Source organism: Vulpes vulpes, chromosome 16 (assembly GCF_048418805.1).
Source record: "Vulpes vulpes isolate BD-2025 chromosome 16, VulVul3, whole genome shotgun sequence".
Classification (NCBI taxonomy): domain Eukaryota; kingdom Metazoa; phylum Chordata; class Mammalia; order Carnivora; family Canidae; genus Vulpes; species Vulpes vulpes.
The window spans coordinates 33,237,552-33,260,551 of NC_132795.1; the positions used below are offsets into that span (position 1 = coordinate 33,237,552).

General features: G+C 55.1%; 2 protein-coding genes across 10 annotated transcripts; one reads left to right on the plus strand and one right to left on the minus strand.

Moving 5' to 3' along the window:
- The first annotated feature begins 15 nt into the window (after window positions 1–15).
- Window positions 16–9,067, plus strand: MBD6 (methyl-CpG binding domain protein 6). 9 transcript variants are annotated; one of them, XR_011997894.1, is made up of 15 exons: window positions 104–156; window positions 3,091–3,154; window positions 3,322–3,458; window positions 3,703–3,805; window positions 3,936–4,098; window positions 4,330–5,382; window positions 5,538–6,199; window positions 6,475–6,628; window positions 6,803–6,972; window positions 7,109–7,522; window positions 7,615–7,682; window positions 7,894–7,957; window positions 8,098–8,267; window positions 8,532–8,595; window positions 8,853–9,067. XR_011997894.1 is itself a non-coding variant. In XM_072741818.1 (13 exons), exons 3-13 carry the CDS (start codon window positions 3,346–3,348, stop codon window positions 8,170–8,172), a joined length of 3,039 nt encoding a protein of 1,012 aa, XP_072597919.1. In that variant the 5' UTR covers window positions 16–156; window positions 3,091–3,154; window positions 3,322–3,345; the 3' UTR covers window positions 8,173–9,067. The 9 variants fall into 9 exon arrangements, 4 of the variants coding, with proteins under 4 accessions (XP_072597919.1, XP_072597921.1, XP_072597918.1 ...); XR_011997896.1 differs by having other exon boundaries at window positions 123–156; window positions 7,630–7,682; XR_011997892.1 differs by lacking the exon at window positions 104–156 and adding an exon at window positions 1,860–2,128.
- Window positions 9,068–9,222: 155 nt separating this feature from the next.
- On the minus strand, window positions 9,223–22,960 carry DCTN2 (dynactin subunit 2). The gene is made up of 14 exons (XM_026001858.2): window positions 22,715–22,960; window positions 21,760–21,828; window positions 13,533–13,629; window positions 13,296–13,357; window positions 12,867–12,965; window positions 12,421–12,581; window positions 12,089–12,239; window positions 11,691–11,756; window positions 11,449–11,487; window positions 11,191–11,268; window positions 11,038–11,109; window positions 10,698–10,800; window positions 10,490–10,581; window positions 9,223–9,674 (listed from the first exon to the last, which is right to left on the minus strand). The coding sequence occupies exons 1-14, from the start codon at window positions 22,748–22,750 to the stop codon at window positions 9,588–9,590; spliced, it is 1,212 nt and encodes a 403-aa protein (XP_025857643.1). The 5' UTR covers window positions 22,751–22,960; the 3' UTR covers window positions 9,223–9,587.
- Between the last annotated feature and the right edge of the window lie 40 nt (window positions 22,961–23,000).

Below are 23,000 nucleotides of genomic sequence, written 5' to 3' on the forward strand. Positions count from 1 at the left end.
AGGGCGCGGCACGCCGGCGCTGGCCCCGCCCCGCCCCCCGCGCCCGCCACTCAGCAGCCTCCGCGGCACCGCCCCTTCGCTCCCGCCGGCCTGGGGGTAGAGGTGGTGTCGGACCCGGAAGTGGCTTTGGGTCACGAGGCTCCGCGGAGGAGGCGAGTGAGTCATGCGCGCGCGCGGAGGGGAGAGCTGGGGGGGGAGGGGAGGAGAGGGGGGCGGGGATGATGCAATGTTTGGCAACCGGCGTCTCGGCGCGCACGCGCAGGGGCCGACGAGGGTGGTGGGCGGTGCGGGGGGGTGGGGGAGAGGAGAGGGCGGGGCGCCAGCGCCGGGCTCCCAACCGCCCCAACGGCTCCCAACCGTGGCCGCCCTCAGGCTGCCTGCGAAGTCGCGCTGCGGCTCGTCCTCCTCGGCGCCCTTATTCCGCCCACCTGGCGTTAGCCCCCGCCTCGCCGTCTGCATGGGGGGCTCCCATTTTGCTCGGTCCCCTCCTAGTTAGTGGGCACGAGGTTTTCTAAGCCAATCTCTTTTGAAAGTTTGCATGCAGGCACAGGACCGCCTAACGTCTCCTCGAGTAGGCGCATAAAAAGATCCCGTTTAGCTCCCTAATTCCCCCAGAAGGGGCCGAGGAACTTGAGTACTTTTGATGGTCATTTTCAGCTCCTCGCCGAAAAGCACCCCTAACTTTTATCTTTGTGAAGTTTCTGATGAGCGCTCAGCATGCCAGGATTCAGGACTTGGCCCGGTGGACGCGATTCTCAGCCCCCCCCCCCCCCCCCCCCCCGTGCTCTGGTGCCTCCACCAAGGATCAAGACCCGCCCTTTTCGCTGTACCAGCCGCGCAGGTCCTGTGTCTCCTGCGTGAGGAGCCGTGCACCCGCCGCCTGCCGCCTCGGTGCTCGGGCGACCTTAGAGCCTCGCTGCCTGGGATGTTGGGTGTACTTGAGCGCGCAGCCGCCTTGCACCGGGTTGTCAGGAGCCCAGAGTCTGGCCTCACCTGCCCCTTTACTTGCCCCCTAATATCTGTGCCACAATCGTTCTTGCTTGTAAATAAAGGATGACGAGTTGTGAAGGTAAAACGAGAGCACTATGAACTTGGAGGCAGCTTAAAAGTGAAAAGCATCGCTTAAAATGCAAACGTTTTTCTTGTGCCATTAGGTAGAAAAAAGATGCCATGTGGCGGCCGGTTGTATTCACTGTCATACCCTCACGGGGGCAGCCAGTTAAGTAGAATCTGTCACAAGGCCGGTTGTGGCTGGAAGGAGGTTTAGGTGGTGGTGTGACGGTGACAGGTCCTCGGCCGGGCCTGCTCCGTTGCTCCAGACCTCCATTTCCCCTTCAGTAGATGGGGGTGGGGGTGGGTTGGACCAGATGGTCTCTCCTGGCCCAAAGACATGACCAGGTTGTCAGTGACAGGCAGAGGTCATGTGACTTGACAGGCGGAGGTCGTGTTGTGACATGTTGACCTGGGGAGGCGGGTCAAGTCCCAGCACACTACCCGGGAAGCCTTTGGGGCGGGGCAGGGCAAGTCGCGACTTTCATCTTTTGGGGCCGGCCCCTCCCGGACCCGGCATTCCTGGCTCCCCCGACAGCCTGTGGCTTTGGAAGGGGCCCCTCCCCGGGGAGGACTGGGATTGGCCGCCGGTGGCCTGGGAAGAGGCTCAGATCCTTCCGCGGAGGGCGGGGGGGCCGCGTGGGGTGTTTGTTCTCTTGGGGATTAATGGGGGGTTGTGGGGGAGGGGTAGGCGCGCTCCCGCATGCGCACTGCGGCCCCTCCTGTTGGCTCGTCGTTGTCCGCTGGGCGGGGGCCCGGCCCCGCCCCTCTCCCGTCCGGGCAGCGGCGGCGGCGGCGGCGGCGGCGGCAGCGGCGGCGGCAGCGACGGCGGCGGCGGCGGCGGCGGCAGCCTGCGCGGTGCCTTCTGGGAACGGAATCCCCAGGGCTGCCCCTGGCCCCCATGGCGCATGCGCGGGAGGCCGCTCGGTGATCCGCGGCGGCGGCGGCGGCGCTTCCTGCTAGGACCGGCCGGGGCCGTACCGGAGGCTCGGGCTCCGCCGACCCTCCTCCCACTCCCTCCCACTCACCCTCTGGGCCGCGACTGCGCAGGGCGGGGCCGGCCGAGCCATGGGCCGCGGTGAGTGCAGGGCCCGGCCCCCCCGCCCCTCCCCCTCCCCTCCCCTGCAGTCCCTACCCTCTGCCCCCCGCGTCCTCGGCCCCTTCCCCGGCCCCATCCCCGCTCCCCCGCCCTCACCTGCCCCCGCAGTCTCTCCCTCGCACTGCTTGACTTTTGCCTTCTTCACCTCCCTCCCTCAGTGCTTCGCCCACCCTCCGCCCGCCCTCTCCCCAAGTTCCTTCCTACTTCGTGCGCCTTCCCCTCCTCCCCAGGCAGAGGGAAGCAGGCTGGGTGACAGGGCGCCTTGTTACGAGAGGGAAAGTTTAGGAGCCGCCGGTGAGGGGTGGGAGCGATGGTGAGGCTGGGGGGCTGCTTGCAGGCCGGGGGGGGCTGCGTCCCCACTTGGAGCCAATTTGAAGCCCGTGGGGTAGGAGGTGCTGAAGCCCCTTGCCTCGGGCTTGGGGAAAATCAGGAGCTTCTCGGGATTCTGGGAGAAGACAGCTAGATTGCAACCCTTCCTAGGAAGATCAAGTGAAGCAGATCAGTGATCGTCTAATGGGGCGGGCATGGGGGCTTCTGTTAGTACCACCCCGAGGGCCGTTGGGCGACCGCCTGGTGACCTGTGGGGCAACCCGTACTTTTATATGATCTTCCTGGGGGGTAGGGAACAGCAGGAGGCTAGACGCTCTGGGAAGCTCCTAGTGGCCTGGCATTATGGGAATTTGCCCATGTTCCAGGATGGATTCTGTCTCTGATGGGACAAAGGGGCTTTGCCCTTTATGTCCAGGGGTTGGGCTCTGATTCCATGGCCCCGGGGAGTTGTTGAGGCTTGGATCCTCCGGTTCCTCGGGGCCGTACCTGGAAAGGACGGTTGTGGACTCACCAGCAGATCCCTGAGATCTTTCCCTGGACAGTGTCCTGGGCTTTGGTGCTCTCAGAGTTGGGCAGATTCCCAACAGCCCCCCCTTTCTCCTGTGTTGCAGGTGTGGGCTAAGCCGGAGGCCCCGGCTCTAGACTGGACCCCACAATGTTTGCAGAGATGTTCAGGTAGCCACTGCGGGATGGCAGACAGCTCTCGGTTTTTTCTCCCAGCTCCCTGAGGGTTTCCCAGGCCCCTGGGTTCTTTCGGGTCTCCCCGGCATCCTGGCCCTGCTGGAGAAGTCCCGCAGGTACCCCGCGCACCCTGATGCCCGCCCGGACGTGTGTGTTACCAGGCACGTGGGAGCTGATTACACACAATGAATGGGGGCAATGAGAGCAGTGGAGCAGACAGAGCTGGGGGCCCTGTGGCCACATCTGTCCCCGTCGGCTGGCAGCGCTGCGTTCGAGAGGGTGCTGTGCTCTATATCAGGTGCGGATCCCCAGCGCTCTCGCCGCCTGTCCTCCCGACGCCCGGTCTCTGGTAGCCCGATACTCCTCCCTTTCCTTCCTTCCTCAGCCTTTCTGCTCTGTGTCGCGGGGCCCTTACATCTGTCCTCCCTCCTCCTCGTTCCACACCCTTCATCCTCTGTGCTCCCTAGGAAGGTCTCTGACTAAGGAACTGTCCTTTGGGCATGTCAACTAACTCCATGCTCTCTGACCCTGTGCTCTCCCAGCCCAAGTGGCACAGAGCTGTCTTCCCTGGAGCAAACCCGGAGCTACCTCCTCAGCGATGGGACCTGCAAGTGCGGTCTGGAGTGTCCACTCAATGTCCCCAAGGTCAGAGTGGTGAGGGGAGCCGGAGAATACAGGGATAAGCCAGGAGACCTGCGACCAGTCACTGACCGTGGTAGCTCTTCTCACAGATTCCCCTCTCTCAGGGTCCCTGTCCGTGACTCCCGCCTTACAGGTTTTCAACTTTGACCCTTTGGCCCCGGTGACCCCGGGTGGGGCTGGGGTGGGGCCCGCATCAGAGGAGGACATGACCAAGCTGTGCAACCACCGGCGGAAAGCCGTTGCCATGGCAACTCTGTACCGCAGCATGGAGACCACCTGCTCACACTCCTCTCCTGGTGAGTCTTCTCCACACGCTCCTGACAACTGAGGAAAACTTAAGGGCCTGGAGGAGGGACGGCGGGAGGAGCTCCAGGAGAGGGAGCAAGGAGGGGTGGAGGGGGGAGCTGCCCGATGAGAGGAAGGCACAGGAAGGTTGCGCGAGGTTATGGGAGATGGGATGGGGAAGACAAAAGAAAGGGGTTGGAAGGGGAGCCACCGGCTGACCCTTCTTTTCTCATTTATTGCAGGAGAGGGAGCGAGCCCCCAAATGTTCCACACTGTGTCCCCAGGGCCCCCCTCTGCCTGCCCTCCCTGTCGAGTCCCCCCTACAACTCCACTTAATGGGGGCCCTGGCTCCCTTCCCCCAGAACCACCCTCAGTTCCACAGGCCTTCCCCCCTCTAGCAGGCCCTGGGGGGCTCTTCCCACCACCTAGGCTTCCTGACCCCGTCCCTTCCGGAGGCAGCAGCAGCCCCTGTTTCCTCCCAAGGGGCAACGCCCCCTCTCCAGCCCCACCTCCTCCACCGGCTATCAGCCTCAATGCTCCCTCCTACAACTGGGGAGCCGCCCTCCGCTCCAGCCTGGTGCCCCCTGACCTGGGCTCTTCCCCAGCCCCCCACGCCTCCTCCTCACCACCTTCAGACCCCTCTCTCTTCCACTGTAGTGATGCCTTAACGCCCCCTCCTCTGCCCCCAAGCAATAATCTCTCTGGTCCTCCTGGCCCCCCTGGTCCTGCCACTCAGCCACCAGTGTCTTCAGCCACTATGCACCTGCCCCTGGTCTTGGGACCCCTAGGAGGGGCCCCCATGGTGGAGGGGCCCGGGGCACCCCCCTTCCTTGCTAGCAGCCTACTCTCTGCAGCGGCCAAGGCACAGCATCCCCCGCTCCCCCCTCCCAGCACTTTACAGGGCCGAAGGCCCCGTGCCCAGACACCCTCAGCTTCCCACTCCGCATCACCCCGTCCCTCTCAGCGTCGTCCCCGCAGACCCCCAACTGTACTGCGATTGCTAGAAGGGGGAGGCCCTCAAGCCCCTAGACGGAGCCGTCCTCGGGCCCCTGCCCCTGTCCCCCAACCCTTTCCTCTCCCTGAGCCATCCCAACCGATTCTCCCTTCTGTGCTGTCCCTGCTGGGACTCCCCACCCCTGGCCCTTCCCACTCTGATGGAAGCTTTAACCTTTTGGGGTCAGATGCACACCTTCCTCCTCCCCCAACCCTCTCCTCAGGGAGCCCTCCCCAGCCCAGGCACCCTATCCCGCCCTCCCTGCCTGGGACCACCAGTGGCAGCCTCAGCAGTGTGCCAGGTACGGGAGTGTGGTAGGGCTCTTCCTCCAAGGCACTTAGGGGAGTTTAGCGAGCTCTTTGGTGGTTTTCTGGGTTGGAGGCGCGAAGGTTGGGTTCTTTGGATGCTGGGGGAGAAAGGTCCTCCCTTGAGCTGAATTTCTCTTTTCCTTTGCAGGTGCCCCTGCCCCACCAGCTGCCTCCAAAGCCCCCCTAGTCCCCAGCCCTGTGCTTCAGAGCCCGTCGGAAGGGCTCGGGATGGGGGCGGGCCCAGCCTGCCCTCTGCCTCCCCTGGCTGGTGGGGAGGCTTTCCCTTTCCCTAGTCCTGAGCAGGGCCTGGCGCTGAGTGGAGCCGGCTTCCCGGGGATGCTAGGGGCCTTGCCTCTGCCTCTGGGTCTGGGGCAGCCTCCACCTTCTCCGTTGCTCAGCCACAGTTTATTTGGCGTGCTGGCTGGGGGAGGGGGACAGCCTCCCCCTGAGCCCCTGCTCCCCCCCCCTGGGGGACCCGGCCCTCCCCTAGCCCCAGGCGAGCCTGAAGGGCCTTCACTTTTGGTGGCTTCCCTGCTTCCACCAGCCCCCTCAGACCTCCTTCCACCCTCTTCTGCACCTCCTAGCAACCTCCTGGCCTCTTTCCTGCCCCTGTTGGCCCTGGGCCCCACAGCTGGGGATGGGGAGGGATCTGCAGAGGGAGCTGGGGGTCCAAGTGGGGAGACGTTTTCAGGTTTGGGAGACCTGCCCCCCCTACTGTTCCCCCCACTTTCAGCCCCCCCTACCCTCATAGCTTTAAATTCTGCGCTGCTGGCTGCCAGCCTGGATCCCCCCTCGGGGACGCCCCCCCAGGTGAGGATAGGGGCTGAGTGTGTGGGACAGAAGGAGGTAGAATCAGGGATGGGAGCAGGGAATCAAAGGCTTTCAGTTTCATGCCTGAGCTCTTCCCCGGGGCCTGCGGGGAGGGCTTAGTTCTTGGCTGGGGGTAGGATGGCTGCAGGAACTGGGTCTGTATTTAATAAGCGTGGCCTACTTCACGTGAGGCTTCGGTGAGGTGGTATGTGTGCAGGTACTGTGCGTTCACGAACTGCTTCACGAAGAGCGTCACAGCCGTTCTTTCTCCTTAGCCCTGTGTCCTGAGTGCCCCCCAACCTGGACCACCTACCTCCAGTGTCACCACGGCAACTACTGACCCGGGGGCCTCCTCTCTGGGCAAGGCCCCCTCCAACTCAGGGAGACCCCCCCAACTCCTTAGCCCTCTGCTGAGTGCCAGCCTGCTGGGTGAGTCTGAGGGAAAAAAACTGGTGCAAAAGAGACAAGAAGCAGTGACACTTGGGAGTAGAGGCCGGATGACCTGGGAAGAGTCTGACCCCAGGGTTATGCCCAGGAGGTAAACAGGGTCAGTGCGGCTCCTGGTTTGCCCAGGGGCCTCCTGATCCTCCAACTCCTCAACAGGTGATCTGTCTTCGCTGACCGGCAGCCCTGGAGCCCTCCCCAGCCTGTTGCAGCCTCCTGGCCCTCTTCTCTCTGGCCAGTTGGGGCTGCAGCTCCTCCCTGGGGGGGGAGCTCCGCCACCCCTCCCGGAGGCTTCTAGTCCCCTAGCCTGCCTGCTACAAAGTCTCCAGGTGAGGGGCATCCCGGTGGGGAGGCAGGGGCGGGGGGCACCTTCAGGGGCAGGTTTTTTTCTCAAATGGAAGTAGAGGTTTTTGTTCCCGACACAGAGGCACTGGCTGGGACTAAGGTGCTACTGTTTGTCTGCAGATTCCCCCGGAGCAGCCGGAAGCCCCCTGTCTGCCCCCCCAGAGCCCCACCTCAGCCCTGGAGCCGGAGCCTGCCCGGCCTCCCCTCAGTGCCTTAGCCCCACCCCGCGGTTCTCCTGACCCCCCAGTCCCTGAGCTGCTCACTGGGAGGGGGTCAGGGAAACGGGGACGGAGGGGAGGAGGGGGACTTAGGGGCATTAACGGTGAGGCCAGGCCAGGCCGGGGCCGAAAGCCTGGCAGTCGGCGGGAGCCGGGCCGACTGGCCCTCAAGTGGGGGGCACGTGGTGGCTTCAATGGACAAATGGAACGGTCCCCAAGAAGGACCCACCACTGGCAGCATAATGGGGAGCTGGCCGAAGGGGGTGTTGAGCCCAAGGATCCATCCCCTCCCGGACCCCATTCTGAGGACCTTAAGGTGAGCGCAGGGTGACGGGGGTCTGGGCTGAAGGGCTCTGAGGCAGGCTGCAACATGGTTCTTCCTCTTCCTCATTTTTCCTATACATACAGTCCGTGTTTTCCCAGGTGCCCCCAGGGGTAGTCAGAAAGTCTCGTCGTGGCCGGAGGAGAAAATACAAGTGAGTGTTGGCCTTTCCCCACTTCTTGATGCTTTATAGAAACCTCTACAGAGTGGCTGACTTTCAAAAAGGCACAAATCTATTTAATACGAATACGGATAATCTGCCTTTCTTATCCCGAAGTAGAAAGTTTCCCGCCCCAGCTCTGAGCCTCCCCCTGGCTTGGGGAGGTAGCGCTGATCACCTGCGCCCTTACTGGCCCTTATTGCAGCCCTACCCGGAACAGCAACAGCTCCCGCCAGGACGTGACCTTGGACCCCAGCCCTACAACCCGTGTAAGTGTGTATCAGGGTTGAGGGGTGTGTAGGTGACGAGGCAGAAGAGGAGGACTAGAGGGAGGGAGCGGGGAGAAAATAAAAGACTTCCCGGTACCTAGCTGTTTGATCACTTCTTTCAACTTCCCCCTCTCGCACAGGCGGCTGTCCCTCTGCCTCCCCGGGCCCGCCCTGGCCGTCCTGCCAAAAACAAGAGGAGGAAACTGGCCCCTTAGCAGCCATACCTGGAGCTGGATCTGACCCTGATTGGGGAGAGCTGAGTGCTGAGCCTTGGGAGCCCCTGCCAGCCACCTGCACCTGTGGACAGTGGGTGGGGGCACTACTCCCCACTCAGAGCACAAATGCAAGCCCTTCCCCTACAATCCCATCCTGAGCCATTGCAGGGGGTAGGGAAGCTCACCCCCTCCCCCCCAAAGCCATGTCACTGAAAAGGCCTGGGGGGGGTGGTATATGGCCCTCTCCCCACCAGGCTAAGGGGAACACCCCCTTCCCCAGGTCTTTTATTTGTTTAAGTTATTTTTGCACAAATGAGTCTTTTATATTTAATTCGACTTCATTGCCTCCCTTCTTGAAGCCAGCAGGCTCAGTTTACAAACCTGTGAGCTACTGTTGGCTGCTGCCCTCCTTCCCAGTGAAAGGTACAAAGCAATAAGCATCATGCATTCCCCCCTCACTCCTCCAACACCCCTCTGCCTCTGGCTCAGGTTGCTCAAAGCACAGATCCCCTCTTACCCCCATCCCCAGGTTTGAAACACATAGCCTCATTTCAAGGTGTAGCCAGCTTCCCTCTACTTTCCTCTGGGATCTAACAGGGGGTAAGGGGGCACAGAGAGCCTGCTGGGCCTCTCCTCCCACACACACTACACTGCCCCTTCTCCCCCATCGAAACGCTCAGAGACGTTGTGATGATGCGACTGAGGATTATGCAACGTGGTCCAACCGGAGCGGCCAGCACGACCCGCTGTCCAGGGGCTGCCTCCTGCCTTTTCTTTTGTAAAGACAAGACCGTTGGGAGTTTTAATTCTGTTTTGTACTTGCCCTGTGGGGCCTCCACTGCTTTTCTATGGGAGACACTCTTAATTTAACAGATGAGAATATTTTGAAACTCTGGCTCTGGCTCTGTACTCATTTTTTCCTTAATTCCTTGGTAAGAACAGGTTATGGTTTAAATCTTGTTGGGGCAGAGAGTGGCTCGGGCTGCCTGTTGGGCTGTGAAGGTCCGTCTTGGTGCTGCCTCTTCCCCAGGAAACACAGCAGGGACCACACAGAGTACAACAGCATTTAATGGTCAGAAACAGTTGTACAGTAGTACATCCAGCCACAGGAGCTGTGCTGGAGGACAGGACCCAGTCCTTCCCCACCCCAGGCAAAGCAGTACTGGACAGGAGATGCCCTGTGGCTGAGCCCACGTCCCCAGGGCCTGAGGGGAGACCACCATCTAAAGTCCCCCAGCTACCACACTGTATTCGTCGGAGGAGGGGTGTAAACCCCACATGCAAGAAGAACCCCTTGACCCCAGTGTCAAATGGGATGGGGGTTCGAGAGTTATAATAAAGGGGGAGCCCTATGTAAGCTGTTAACAGAGTTCAAAGGGGCAGGGATTACCCCTGTTCTCCATCTCCTAAGGTGCTCACTTTCCCAGCTGCTTCATCCGCTCATCGATGTTGGCAAAATTCCCCTCAATTGTGGACAGGTTCTCATGCATGGTTGTCTGCACCTAGAAGATCACAGAGATGGGTTACTCCTGGTCAGGCCCAGGTACTGACTTGGGCGAGGACCTGAAGAAATGCTCCTAGAGAAGACAAGGAATGGAGGCATTGTTTGCGGGCCCCAGAGCGGGCGGGCGATGGCAGCAGCTCTCAGGCTACCCTCGGGTGCGGCAGGTGGAGCTTAGGGTCTGACCAGCAGGCCCGGCTCACCCAGAACCATTCTCTGATCCGGGACATGTAACGAGAAGCAGGTAAGATTTTCTTGAAATAAGAGCTTTACTGGCTCAGAAGTTTAGAAGACTGCTGTGGTGGTACAACATACTCTGTATATTTTTTTCATTCTTGATGGTCCTGTGGTATCGGGCTTTGAACTGTAACTTTGCCCCCAGCACTGAAAACCGTGCCTCCAAGAGAAACTGAGGGCCAGGGGCTGGCACTGTTAAGCGTGTGTCAGGAGCAGTGGCATGACAAGGCCAGAGCCCGCTGTTCAGTCTGTATTCCTCCCAGAGTGCTGTGCTCTGGACATAAGCACGTTTGGATGAGGACCCAGGAGGGGAAAGCTAAGCTGAGACTCCACAGGGACAGGGAGGCGGTCCAGGAAAAACAAGTTCACTCAACTAAAAATTCACCCACAGAATTTCACCTAATCCATACGAGCCCGGGGGCAGGTGTAGCTCCCCAGATACTAAGAGGTTCATGGATGAAGTAAGTTGTCAGAGATCGCACGACTGCTGGAACAGTGGAGACTCGGAGCAGGCCCCTGCCACCGAAACAAACCTGGGAACCGAGAAGGGAGGCAGCAGACCAATAGAGGGCCACGCACCTGGGTCAGGAGGGCGGTGTTGTCCTTGAGGGAACTAGCAATCATCTGCTGTGTGGTATCCAAGTGTGTCAGGAGCTGACCGAACTGCATGGCTACAAAAGGAGGCAAGAACCGCATGGGTGAGGTTAGAATACAAGCCAAGACAGAAAGAAGCAAAAGCTGCCCACTTTCCAGTTCCTCTTGGCTCCCCTGACAGCTGGTCTCCCACCTTGCTCATGCAGCTGCTTGATGGTGACAAGTCTCTGCACCAGCTCAGGCAGGGTGGAGGCAATGGGGCTCCAGCGCTGTATGGTTTCATAGAGCTGGTGCACCTAGGGGGGACACAGACGGGGCCCGATGGGATGGCTGAGCGACGTGCACACTGACCACGGGGGCGAGGGGGGCACGTGTGAAGCACTGTCCTGTGTCAGCTGCTGAGAGCTCATGAAGACGGCACTGGGGCCAAAGCTCTCCCACTCCAGCAGGACGTCCAGAATGACTCAGGGAGTGGGAGAGGGCGTGAAGATGGGGGAGAGGGTGTGAAAATGGGGGAAAGGGCTCCTCCTGACCTTGCTTTGTGTATCTGCATCCTCTACAGAAGCTTTATGCTTGGCAATCTCGTTCACCTTGCCCAGGACACTCTGAAAACACAGATTTTAAGGCTGACGGGGCACCCAGGGCTTTAAAGCTACCTGTAATCCAGTCTGCCCTCCATTCGATACCTGTAGCCGAGCCTCCACTTGGTCCAGAACTGCGAGGTCCAGGGCGTTCACCTTTGCTTGCAACAGTTCTACGGTCTCCTGGGGGAAGGGGTGGAGACAAGCTTCACCAAGGGGAATGGCTCGCTTTTCACTAGGAAGAGGCCCCACTAGTCCAGGAGGTAACTAACATGCAGCTACGGACCCAAAACCAGTTCTCCATGCAAACCCAAGCCCCGTATCCCTCCTGCAACCCAACACTCGGGTTCCTCTTATACTCACCATAAGACAGGCTCCCTGTAGACATGCTGAAAGGGGATTCTGGTGGGGGAGAGGAGGAAAGAAATCAGTGGTTCTTCTACCTCCACACAATTACACTTTCCTCCCATCCTTTCTGGTTCTAGCTGGCGACCCACGGGCTGCTGATACCTGAAGCCCTTCCCACTCTTCCCAGGGTTCTGTGGAATCTACGGATGTTAGGGATAAAGAAGGAGGGTCAGACTAAGTAGAGGAGAGTGCCTGACCTGAGCGTCCTGATCACAGCGTACAGTGGCTTCCAGCTCTGTCAGGCGCTTCTCAAGTTCTGCAACCTAGGGCGAGGAAGGAAGTGAGATTCGCCATCTGCTTCCCTGTCGCTGCAGTGGGCACTGAGAGTCTGCTCTTCTCTGCTGGTCTGCTTGCCCTTCCCTTCCCTCCTCTCCGACTCTACCAAGGGGCTGCTTTCTCTGGAACTCATCCCTAGTCACAATCTTAAAGTCTTAATTAGAAGTAGATGGCTGAGGGAAGCCTGGAAGATGGACATCAAGAGGAATGAGAAGCATTTCCAGCACCCTCTCCCCAGATCAGATCCCTTGGAGGGAGGTAGGAAAGTCTTCAGGGCCATGTCACCCTAGCCCCCCAACCAACCTAGACACGTACTTACTTTGGCAGCTTGAGAGAACTTGTCCTGTTCAGGCCGAGAATGTAGTTCGTAAGTGACAAGGTTACTATCTACGGGAGTCCCACCGGTGGTCTTTCCCCCTGAACCAGTTCCTTTGCTGTTTTTTGTTGCTTCCAGCTGCAGCAGCAGGCGCCTGGGCCAGGAGACCAAGTAATAAGGCCCACTTGAAGGATGTGGGCCAGCCCAGCCACTCTCCTTTCTGCCACACGTTCAAATTAAGGAACAGCTAGGCTACCTCTCCCCTTAACCAGTACCTGGCTGAGTCTCCCTATGCCCCAGTCACCAATGATTTCCCAACAAAGTAGGGCACCCACTTAGCCAGAGCTCCATCAGGGTCAGTAAGGTTGATAGCTGCATCTGGTCCCAGCAGCTTCTCCAGGTGGGAAGCAACCAGCTGCTGCTTCAGGGCTGCCAGCTGCTTAGCCAAAACTACTGGGGTCAGCTTCTCTTCAGTGGCTGACTCCTTCACCGTTGTCTGGTGTGAAAAGAGGTAGACAATGAAAGGTGGCAAGGATGAATCAAGACCAAAAAAAAAAAAAAAAAAAAAAAAGATCAAGACCTTTAAGAAGGGCTGTGGCTGGAAGTTACTGGATGGTTCTTACCCACCTATGGATGGCACCGAGTGTAGATTTATGTATCCCAAACCTAGGAACCTCTGCTCCCTTACCCAGAAGCTTTGGGAATCTTTGTCCTCCTGCTGTGAGGTCCTCCTCCACTATGTAAGTCAGAGCAGAATGGGGAGAAGGGATTTTATAGTTACCTTGATTTTCTCAACTTCAGTTGTCAGCTCTTGGACCTCATGCAGTAGTCGCTGGTACTTTTGCTGGGGTGTCTCCTTCACTCCTAGACCCTCTCCAAGCTAGAGAGCAAGCACACACAGTGAAGTTCCACCTCTTCGTACAGGGAGCCTCCTCAAGAATTTATCCAAACCCTGAGCCTAAGCTGTAAGGGTATCCTATGCAACTCAGAACCCGTAACACCCTGGTATAGAAAAACCTGAGGTAGGTGGAGGCTGGGAGACTCTCCAGGGCAAACAGGAGGGGGACTAAGCATCCTCAATTGTATCCTGCGGGGCTTCTCAGGACCCCCAACAAGAGAGAAACTCAGAAGCCTGACTGTTCCCCTGATGCCCCTCCTAACTAGGATCACTGCACCATTCCCAACACACACACACACACACACAACAAACCATCTCATATTCTCCAGATTCATATCCTGTTCTCTTGGTTTTTCCAATACGATCTGAGAAATCTGCGAAGAAAAGAAGATGGAATTGAGGGCCTGATCTAGGCCCAGGGCAGTCACGGTCTCAGGTGACTGTCAGGGCTACCACGAAAGATCTCCATGAAGGACCCTTTCCCCAAAGAAAAAGTCACTATGCCCTGGGGATAGGCCTCCCCCCAGCCAGTTTCCAGCCCAGTCTTACCAAGTCCCTTTGTCCCCACTCTCTTGTCTTTGAACTTGTCATAGGCAGCATTGGGATTGACAATGATGTGCTCCACACTTGTGCTCGTCAGCTCCTCCTGCAGGAATAAGTAGTTCAGCCCAGGGGCAGATTCATTCTCACCCTAGACTTCCCTGACCCCACAAAATCCCCAAACCACTAGAGGACACTGGGTCCTACGTTCCCAAGGGAAGAGAAGGGCAGCTCCATTCCAAGCTGCTGACCCAGGCTCAACCTAGGAAACGGAAGCTTCCTGGTAAATTTGGAGTCTCAGTTGTATAAATATTAACACCCTGATTCAAGGAACAGTGGTAGTATAACCTCCCCGCCCACTCTGTACATAAGCCTCCCCCTCCCCACGCTCCACCCAGTGAGGCCCTCCCAGTTATCTGGCACACACCATGCACTCAGGGCAAGAAACCAACCTGACCTCTTTTAACCTCCCCCTCCCAAAAGTAAAGTTCCTTGCTGCTGAGGAAGGACACTTGAAGCTGGCCTCCCATCCTTGCTGAGGGGAAAGAGGAAGGGTGGCGGACAGTCCAACTGCTAACTCTGAGGGTGAGTATGCTGCTGTAGGGAAGACACCAGCTCTGAGATACAAAAGGAAGCCTGAAACAGGGCCTGACCATCAGTCCTATGTCCAGGATGCCATGAGACTGGGGAGTTCAGGGTATAGAGGAAAAGAGGCAAGAGATTACTATAATATTTTTTTAAGGGACGTCTCAGAAGCAATAGGCATAAGCACTACATGCTTCCCAAGGAGACCCATGGGTGAGGGCCACGCCCAAGTCCTGACATGGACGTAGCCTGGCAGCTTCTCGAAGAGACGCTGTAGCACCTGCCTCTTCTTCCTGAGCCCTCTGTGGTGTCTCAAGCACTGATGCTATTCCATTAGCAGGGAGCATGGGAAAGGAAGTGATAAAGAGAGTTTACTCGAGAAATGGAAGCAAAGAGGTTCCCTCCTTACTAGATACTGACTGGCTATTCAGATTCCAGTAACTACACCAAGACTGGGCACTTCGGACTACATGTCTCCTTTCCTCGTCAGCAGTCAACAGCTCTCACTACATTACTGAAGGAGGTGGAAGGAGACCCAGGAGTCCTTTTCTTTTGGGGATGACCGCTCCACCTTCTACAGGAGGCAGACAGTGAGTCTTCTTTCCTTCAACTAGAACAACAGTTCTCAACCCTGCTTGCACAACTGTGTCACTTATGAAATGTGTAAAAATAAAATTTAAAGTAAAAAAAAAAGAGGGGGAAAAGGAGGGGGGAAGGGGGGAAAAAGGACTGGGCTCTCATCTGTAGATTCTGATTTCATTATTGTTCTGTGGTAGGGCCAGGATCGTAGGTAGGCCAGCTAGGTAGAAAAGCTACCCAGCTGATTTTAATGTGCAGCCAGGACCCGATGGTCTCGGCCTGTGTGTGGGTATCAGGAATGGAGGTGAAGGACGACAGTGGAGACACCATGAAGAGCAGCAGACAGAAGCTCCATCCTTCATTTCTGGTCTACTATTAGACAAAGAATCAGTGTGAGCGGCGGCTGGGTGGCTCAGCGGTTGAGTGTCTACTTTCAGCTCAGGTCGTGATCCCAGGGTCCTGGGATCGAGTCCTGCATCGGGTTCCCCACAGGGAGCCTGCTTCTCCCTCTGCCTATGTCTTTGCCTCTCTCCGTGTCTCTCATGAATAAATAAATAAAATCTTAAAAAAAAAATAAGGGAAGGGAGGAAATAAGGAGAAAACATCAATTTTGGTCTTTACCTCTCCTTCAGGGAAGTGCTGAGCAGAGAGGCAAGAGCTAAAGATTAAGGGAAGACAAAAGGGCTCAATATCCCATATGCAAGGGCGAAGAGACAACTGAGCTCCAAATTATCATCTCTTTAACCTTCCCCCGAAATGGATGGCTAGAGCACCCATAGGCCAAATAACTACGTTGTCTCTGGCCTCTACAAAGTGCTTGTCTGAGAAGGACTCCCAATCAAGAGAGATGACCACCACCTTCTCTTAAGTTCACAATCAAGAGTATGCCACTCCTCCCCGTGATTGCCCCAGTCAAGGCCAATGAAGCAGAAATCCATTTTTTAAAAAGCCCCTTAAAAAGACAAATGGGAAGTGTAGTCTACAGACCAAGGAAGGAAATTAATCATGGCTGCCATCTGTTAAGCCCTCATTATGAGCCGGGCACTATGCTGATGAGAACCTACTTTTCTAAATAGGGAGGGGGTCGGTTGAGTAGAAAAGGGACAATGCACAGAACGTGGGCTGCAGTGGTCCTGGACAGTGACGGGGATGAACAGTGCTTTCATCGCATTATTCCCACCGAGGACCACATCCTGGGTCAGGAGAGCTGCCTGATGCCAGCATCCCCCCCTTAGAGCCTCTCCACGGATGTGGCCCCAGGGACTCAGTCCTCCAGCAGCACCCACTCTGCCAGTGCCTCAAAGATCTGGGAGCATGGCCTAGGGGCAGTGTCATTACAGTGATTCGTAGGATGGGAGAAGGCTGTCAGCTGGGGGTGGGGCTGGATAGAGGGATTAAGATTTAGTGGAGACAAAAGGACAGAGAAACAACTGCCCATCACAGCACACCCCATTAAAAAGCAGATGAAAGGTCAGGCTTCTTACCAGCTCCTTGTGGTTTTCCCCAGAGGTGAGAAAATCAAAAGAGTTAAAAGGAAAGGGAGAGGGGAAATGGGGGTGAGGGAGGGGAAAAAAAAGACAAAATTGTTATTAGCAAATTGTCACATGCACTATATGATAGCTTCAAACACACTGCACCATAGGACCCATGGGAGCCTAGCAAAATTTGGGGGCCAAGAAATTTCAGCTAGAGTCACTACACACCCCGAGAGAAAGAAGAGCTTGGGACCCTTTCCTCTCTGGTGGTGAGAATGTCATGAAGCTCTGCCGTGAGAAGCAATGTAAGACCATCTGAGAACTGGCGAGATGCTGCAGCTAGTGGCATGGAACAGAAAAGCTGGGAGGAGGCAAGGCAGAAAGTGAAGCGGAGGCTGTGGGGACTCTAAGGACATGGAGCTGACTGAGGGCCCGTAATTCTCCAGGGGGCTTCATGGTTCACATCTCGCTGTCTCTCCTCTAGTCTCGAAGAATCAGACATTTGGATGGTTGAATGGGTCACGATGAGGTGACCACATGGGTGGTCCGACAGGACTTCAGGTTAAGCAGAACAGAATACGTCAGGAGACGGTGAATTTCAGGAAATTCGAGGTACCCATTCTCACTCTCTACAGCCAGAGGAAAGGCAGGGCAAGTCTCGGGCCCTTGGATAGTCCAGTGTGTTTGTATCCATCTCGACTACCTGGTAACTCCCCCTGCGGCACCGAGGAAACCAGAGCAACTCTGCCACAATGTGCTAGCACAGAGGGTACCAGGATTCAGAGCTACCAGCCCAGGTGCAGAAAATGTTTCTTCCACCCTCTGTTCACAAGATTCACAGAGATTAGAGGGTGGACAAGGGGAAAAGGTGAGAATATTTCAAAGAAGCCTTCTTTTAGTACAGCCACAGAGTAAGGCTCTCGCTTCTAGGCAAGATCGGTAAAAAACTGCCAGAAGGGGGAATCTAGCTGTATGCCCGCCTCTCCGGGAGCTCTACTGAGGGGCACATAAAAATCGTGGAGGGTTGAAAATGGTTATGTATATATGAAAATGCACGGTGGGACAAAGACAAGTGCTTCCTGCCCCAGAGATTTCAGCTAGATACACCTGAACCTCAACCTCTCCGTCCCCCGTCTGATGCCAGGGTCCAGCTAAGCCAAGACTCCTGTTTCAATGCAGGGTCAAGGCAGATCCAGGCCCTGTGGTCTACACTGGGATGTCTCTGCACAGAGTGAGTATAAGCGCTCACAGGTGCACACATGCAAACACACAAGGGGAGGCACTCACACACTACCTTTCTTATACTTGCCCCCCACCCAAGCTAAAATCAGCTTGGGAGAAACTCAAGGAGAAAGAACAATGAGCTGTAAGCTCCAGTTCAAATCATAAGGAACAAGCAGGATGGGGGAGGACAGAAAATCAAAGAAAAGGAAAAATGGTATATTAATTTGTAAATAGGTGTATATACCACCTCCAGGTCTGTCCTATGGGTGCACTGTGGGATGATGAGCTTTTAGTCATAATTCCTATAACCTAGAGTATTAACAGTCACCACAGAATCCGTATATCCAACCACCTTGATTAGAAAATTCTAAATGCCCTGATCTCAGGTACCAAGCTTACCTGGTACACAACTCCCAGTACCTCTCACTAATGGACCCCCTGATGCCCCAGGGCTGTTTGGCTAAACGGCTGTGCCTCAGAGGGCAAGACCTGAGGTTCTAGATCAGACAGGGAAAGAGGCCACCGCTGCTCTCTGAGCCTGTTCAGGCTCTATGCCAACACTGCAGCCAAAGGGACTTCAGAACCATGATGACAAGGAAGTTGGAGAGTGCTGTAGAATAAAACTGTCCAGGATGGACCAACATAATGCTGACCATCCATTCATTTCTAAAGGAGGAGTACAGAAACAAAGAGACTCATGAAAGCACAAATAACACAAAGTTATTACCTTAAAATTACATATGACTCTCCTTCCCCATCCCATTTACCTTTATCTAAAGGCTTAGCACAGGGAATGTTAAAATGAGTTTTCCCCAGGGATAATCTACATACAGCTAAGAAGTTAGGACTGTGACTGTCCCCCTTATTCTCCATCCTTGTCTAGAATGGCTAAGAGTTATTTCTTAACTTTATTTCAGTCTGAGGAGGAGAAAGCCAACCCCTTCTAACCCCAGCCCCTAAATGCCTCATTTAGGCCTAGCATTCCTAGCCTCGTGTTTCTGTTCCATCCTCCATTGGACAGTTTTATTCTGCAGACCTCATAAGGGAAAGACAATGATTCGTGGATCATAGCTGTACTTCTAAACCTTGATCAATGATTTTTAAACACAAGGCCGGCAGGCCCCTTAGGGACCCAGCTAGGGACTCGATCGAATTTAAAAACGATTAGCTACAACAATAGTACAGTGGCAGAGCATTGCATGCGAGATGGCAGATGAAAAAAAAACATGCAGAGAAGAAGCATCGAATGGTCTTACTTGTGCAAACTAGTGTCCAGGCAAGGTGGTGAGGAGGGAGGATGGGGGAAGCATTAGGAAAAACTCAGGTAAGTTCAAGAGCGCCAACAGTCCAATGAATACAATCAAGCAAACTCTATGATACCTCAAACTATAAAGAGGAGAAACAGTATGTTCTCAGGCTGGTGGAGTGTCCAGCAGTACCTACCCTTTGGAGAACAGCCTCTGCCAGGGCCCCATCAAAATAGGTCACTGTGGCTAGGTCATTTTCCCCCTTTAACATGGCATTTAAGATGGATAAGGCATAAAGGGAGAAACTAACTATATTCTGTTTCTAGTGAGTTTTGTTGTTGTTGTTTTTCTAAATTTACTCTCCTTGCTCCAGCAGTTCAAAGCCAGTAGCAGAATGCCCCATAGACCCAAAGTAGACTGTGGGCCCAGCAGGGAGGAAATCCCAGTTGGGTATTAGCTTTCCTGATGAGACATTTTGAGAGAAGTCCCCAAACAAGCCCATCACCCAAATCAACCTAGGAGTGTCTGAAATGCAGAGGGGAGATTCTCCTACATTGAAGAGGAAAGGGCCAGCCTATGCAGTTGTCTGGCCCGTTCATTTTAGAACACTTTACTTCCTGCTAAAATTATTTTCAAGGAATAGTAGGAAAATCAGGATCATCTTTAACAAAACTAAAACCTTTTATTTTCCTCCCCCATCCTCTCCACTATGGGAATTGAAATACTTTTATGTTTAAACTACCAATTATAATCTTTAAGGGATATTAGAGGACATTATTTCCTTCAGCAGCTCAATTTTTTCCACAGTGGAGCAATCAGAAGAAGGTTAAAAGACAGTGAGGGTCAACACTCTTTGATTATTCTTTTAAATAAAAATATGGAGACCAGAAGAAGCTAGTCCTATTGGTTCTCTCCAAGGAAGGGAGCTGAGTGGTGGCAGGCAGGGGTAGGAAGAGACTTTTGCTCTATGTGCATATATTATCTATTTTAAAACCTAATAAAGTTAAAAATAAGCTGGAAACTAAGGCAGAACATTCTGTTGCCAGTCAGAAGGTGACTGAAAACCTCACGGTTCAGCCACAATACTTGTGATGTGCATTGTCATCTGTGCTAGGTCTAGGGAAGGCAGGCGAGAGACTGGCTGCTAGTGAGAATCCAGGCCTTACAGGCATGAGGTTTCTGGACTAAGTACAACCCACTTCCCTTCAAGCTGCACATTTACATCAATATTAAGAGCAGTAACAGAACCATTACTCAGCTGACTTCCCGAAGGCTGCCCTTTTAAGGCCCACAGGGACATCCAGAGGCCAGAGACATTAGCTGACATCAGTAAACATCTCAGCACCTCACCCCTTCCTGAAGACGCTGAAGGTCCCCTCACCTTACTCACTCCTGCCTAGAGAAAAAGAGTCATTTAGCTGAGCCTTAGGTGATGGAGGCAACTCGACTCTTCTTGTATTTACCGCCCAGCTCCTATGCACTCCTATACCGTCATCCTGGGTAATATGCTGCATATGAAATGAACACTTCCAGTACCCCTGCCTATCAGTTACCCCACTAGGTACTACTGAAATAGGCTGCTCAGGCTCAGTGGGGAGAAACAGCCAATCAGGGTTGCACATTCAGGTGCTTCCATGCCTGTCATCTTCTTATTAAGAAATATCCCTATATTTTCAAAAGGAAAACTACAATGTATTTTTTGTTTTGGAATGGGGATTGTTGTCATGCTGCCCGTTTGTATCACAGCCAGTGACAAATGGAAAAACTTACATTTATTATCTCACCATGAAGGCTTGATACTTTATAGGCAGAAGCCTAGGCCAGAGTTGAACAGTCTCTGAAATGGGTCAGAGGACTGAGCTTATATACTCCTGTTCTGTGAAGTTAAGGCAGCTTCCTAGTAACATACATCTTGGAGTGATAGGTGTACACCCAGGTCCTTGAGCAATGACAACATCTGCATTATCTCCAGATACTCAAGCTTGGGGGACGACAGACTGACATGCCAGCGAGGACAGAAGCCACAAGGAACACATCATTGAGGAGACAGGGAAGGTGTTCCCACAAAGTAGGAACCACTTCCACATGGGGAAAATCAAATAAGGAATAAGTGAGTACGCCAAGCCATACATTATGAGCCAGCAGCCAGCATTCTTCAGGACTAACCAGCCCCACAGACATAGCCACAGGACTTACAGACACACAGACGGAGCCTGCTTCATCAATGTGACCTTAGCCCAGCTCTCTTTGGAATAGAAGCCTAAAACACATCTTGTAAAAAGATGCTAATGGAACTTTGTTCCCCTTGGCACTTATAAACAAATGTTTATTATACTGATTTCCATTCACTCCATTTTGTTTATTCCACGTATCCTGCATGTATCCTAACTCCCCCATGAGCCTGGGGCATCCTGGAAGGCAGGGACATTTCCTCCTCTGCATTGCACAAAAACCAACACAGAACGAACATATTCAATAAACAGTGCTAAAGCGGCTCCCCTCATGGTTTAAAATGAGTCCCCAGTGAATTTCTTCCTTAGAGTTCTTCTTGTATCTGAAAGTGCTAAGGAATCTCCTTTGCTCCTAGGAAATATCTATGTTTTCCCTCACATTTGTTTTACTCTGACTAGATCCCTCATCTTTCTAAAATCTCCACATCACTTTCTCACTCTTGGCTCGACGGATACTGGCTATTCATGTAAAAAAGCATTCCTCTTTACTTCAAAATCTAGCTCCTGGTAGGATACCAATGAACATGTCTCGAGTGAAACAGTTTATGAAATCAAAGGTCTAGTTCCTAAACTCAAGTAGTTTCCAAGTGTTCAGGCTTCACGATTCATTACCGTAGCCTAGGACCCGGGGGCCTGCCTAAATCACTAGCCCCAACTAAACTGTTTTGAGATATTTCGACTTTATTTAAAAAGACCCAAGGATCAGGTCTTGTTAATTGTAATTCCCTCCTTCCTGGCATTGTTCACTGGTGGCTGTAAGCCTGCAACCTACATACATCCCAGGCTGGGTTGGCATACCCGCTTATTGCTGTGGCTCGCCAGGAAAGGGAAAAGGGTCTGCCTGGGGGACAGAGGTCAGGGTGCTTAAGAGTCCTGAAGCAGCACATAGTCTTACCGCATCAAACTCTGCTTGATCATCCTCAGGTAGGTCGCTGGTTTCATAAACATCTGGCTCGTTCCTGGCCTGCAGACAGAAGCAGTGACCACCCTACCTCACTACCCCACATCCACCAATACCCGTGACCCACTCCATCTGAGCAGGCTAACAGAGAAGGCAGGCTGTGCGGCCAGGATTCGGTCCGTCTTCCCCCTGCCCAGTGAACCCTATGCCAGTTCCCATGTCTCAAAGGCTGGGGATGACAGGAGGCACAACTGGGACCTCATGATAAGTGGTGAGTGTCAGTGATGACAAAGATGTTACCCTGAATCTGACTGGGGGCAGGCCCTTGGCAATCATTACGTCCGAGGTAGAAGAGGGCTGTTTTCGCCTTAGGCCCGTATCCCACTACCCTGGCACACAGGTGGAGAGTGACTTAGGACCTTAGCCCTCAAGGTCCTGTGGCCCGACCCCCACCCTTGAGAATGCAGGCAGGGCAGCCCAAAAGGAGGGTAACAGGCCGGCAGGTGCGGGCGGGGGGTGGGTGGGTGATGGGGGCAGAGTTCTCTATCGGGCACAAGAAGGCTGCTGCCGCGGTCACCTCCTCTTCGGCAGCGTGGAGGCCACACCAAGTGGCCTGGTACGTGTGTTCGGGTGGGGGTGGGGGAGATCTGGGGAGACACGGGCGGTGCTGACACGCACGGCAGGAACACTCGGGCGCAAGTGGTAAGCGCCCCGAGACGGTTTCTGGGCGGAGAAATCGGCGAGGGCCGGGAAAGGGGCCTGGTAAGCCACTCCGCGACCGGCCAGGTCGGGAGGGAAGAGTCCGGACGGTGCTGCGGGCCGTCGGGGAGCCGGCGGCGGCCCGGGGCCAGGCCGGGCTGCAGGCCGGGGGGTCACGGGGCAGCGCCTGACGGGGGTCCTCGGAGGTCGGGGTGCGGCCCTGGGGAGCCGGGGCTGGCCCTGTACTCACAATGCCGGGAAGGTCGGCGTATTTGGGGTCCGCCATGGCGGCGGCGAGGCGGGGTTGGGGGACCGGGGCCTCGGTGGAGCCGGGGCCGGTGTTCGGGTAGGGGAGAGGCTGGGTCCGAGTCCCGGGCTAAGGCGGCGGCAAAGGGAGCGGCGGAGGAGGCGGAGGAGCAGGAAGTCTCGCGACAGGAGTCGCACAGGAGAGAGAAGGGGAAGGCAAAAGTCGCGAGAACAGCCCGCTACCACACCCCTAGAGAGGCCGGGATTGGCGAGAACGCGGCCAGGGAGTG

Excerpts from the sequence above, each read along its gene's own strand:
- MBD6 (XM_072741818.1), top strand. The coding sequence starts at position 3,346 with ATGAATGGGGGCAATGAGAGCAGTGGAGCAGACAGAGCTGGGGGCCCT. Across the intron at positions 5,383-5,537 it reads CAGCCTCAGCAGTGTGCCAG|GTGCCCCTGCCCCACCAGCT; the intron begins GTACGGGAGTGT and ends TTTCCTTTGCAG. Across the intron at positions 6,629-6,802 it reads GCTGAGTGCCAGCCTGCTGG|GTGATCTGTCTTCGCTGACC; the intron begins GTGAGTCTGAGG and ends ACTCCTCAACAG.
- DCTN2 (XM_026001858.2), bottom strand. The coding sequence starts at position 22,750 with ATGGCGGACCCCAAATACGCCGACCTTCCCGGCATT. Across the intron at positions 11,269-11,448 it reads TACAGGGAGCCTGTCTTATG|GAGACCGTAGAACTGTTGCA; the intron begins GTGAGTATAAGA and ends CCCTTCCCCCAG. Across the intron at positions 10,801-11,037 it reads ATGCAGATACACAAAGCAAG|GTGCACCAGCTCTATGAAAC; the intron begins GTCAGGAGGAGC and ends TGTCCCCCCTAG.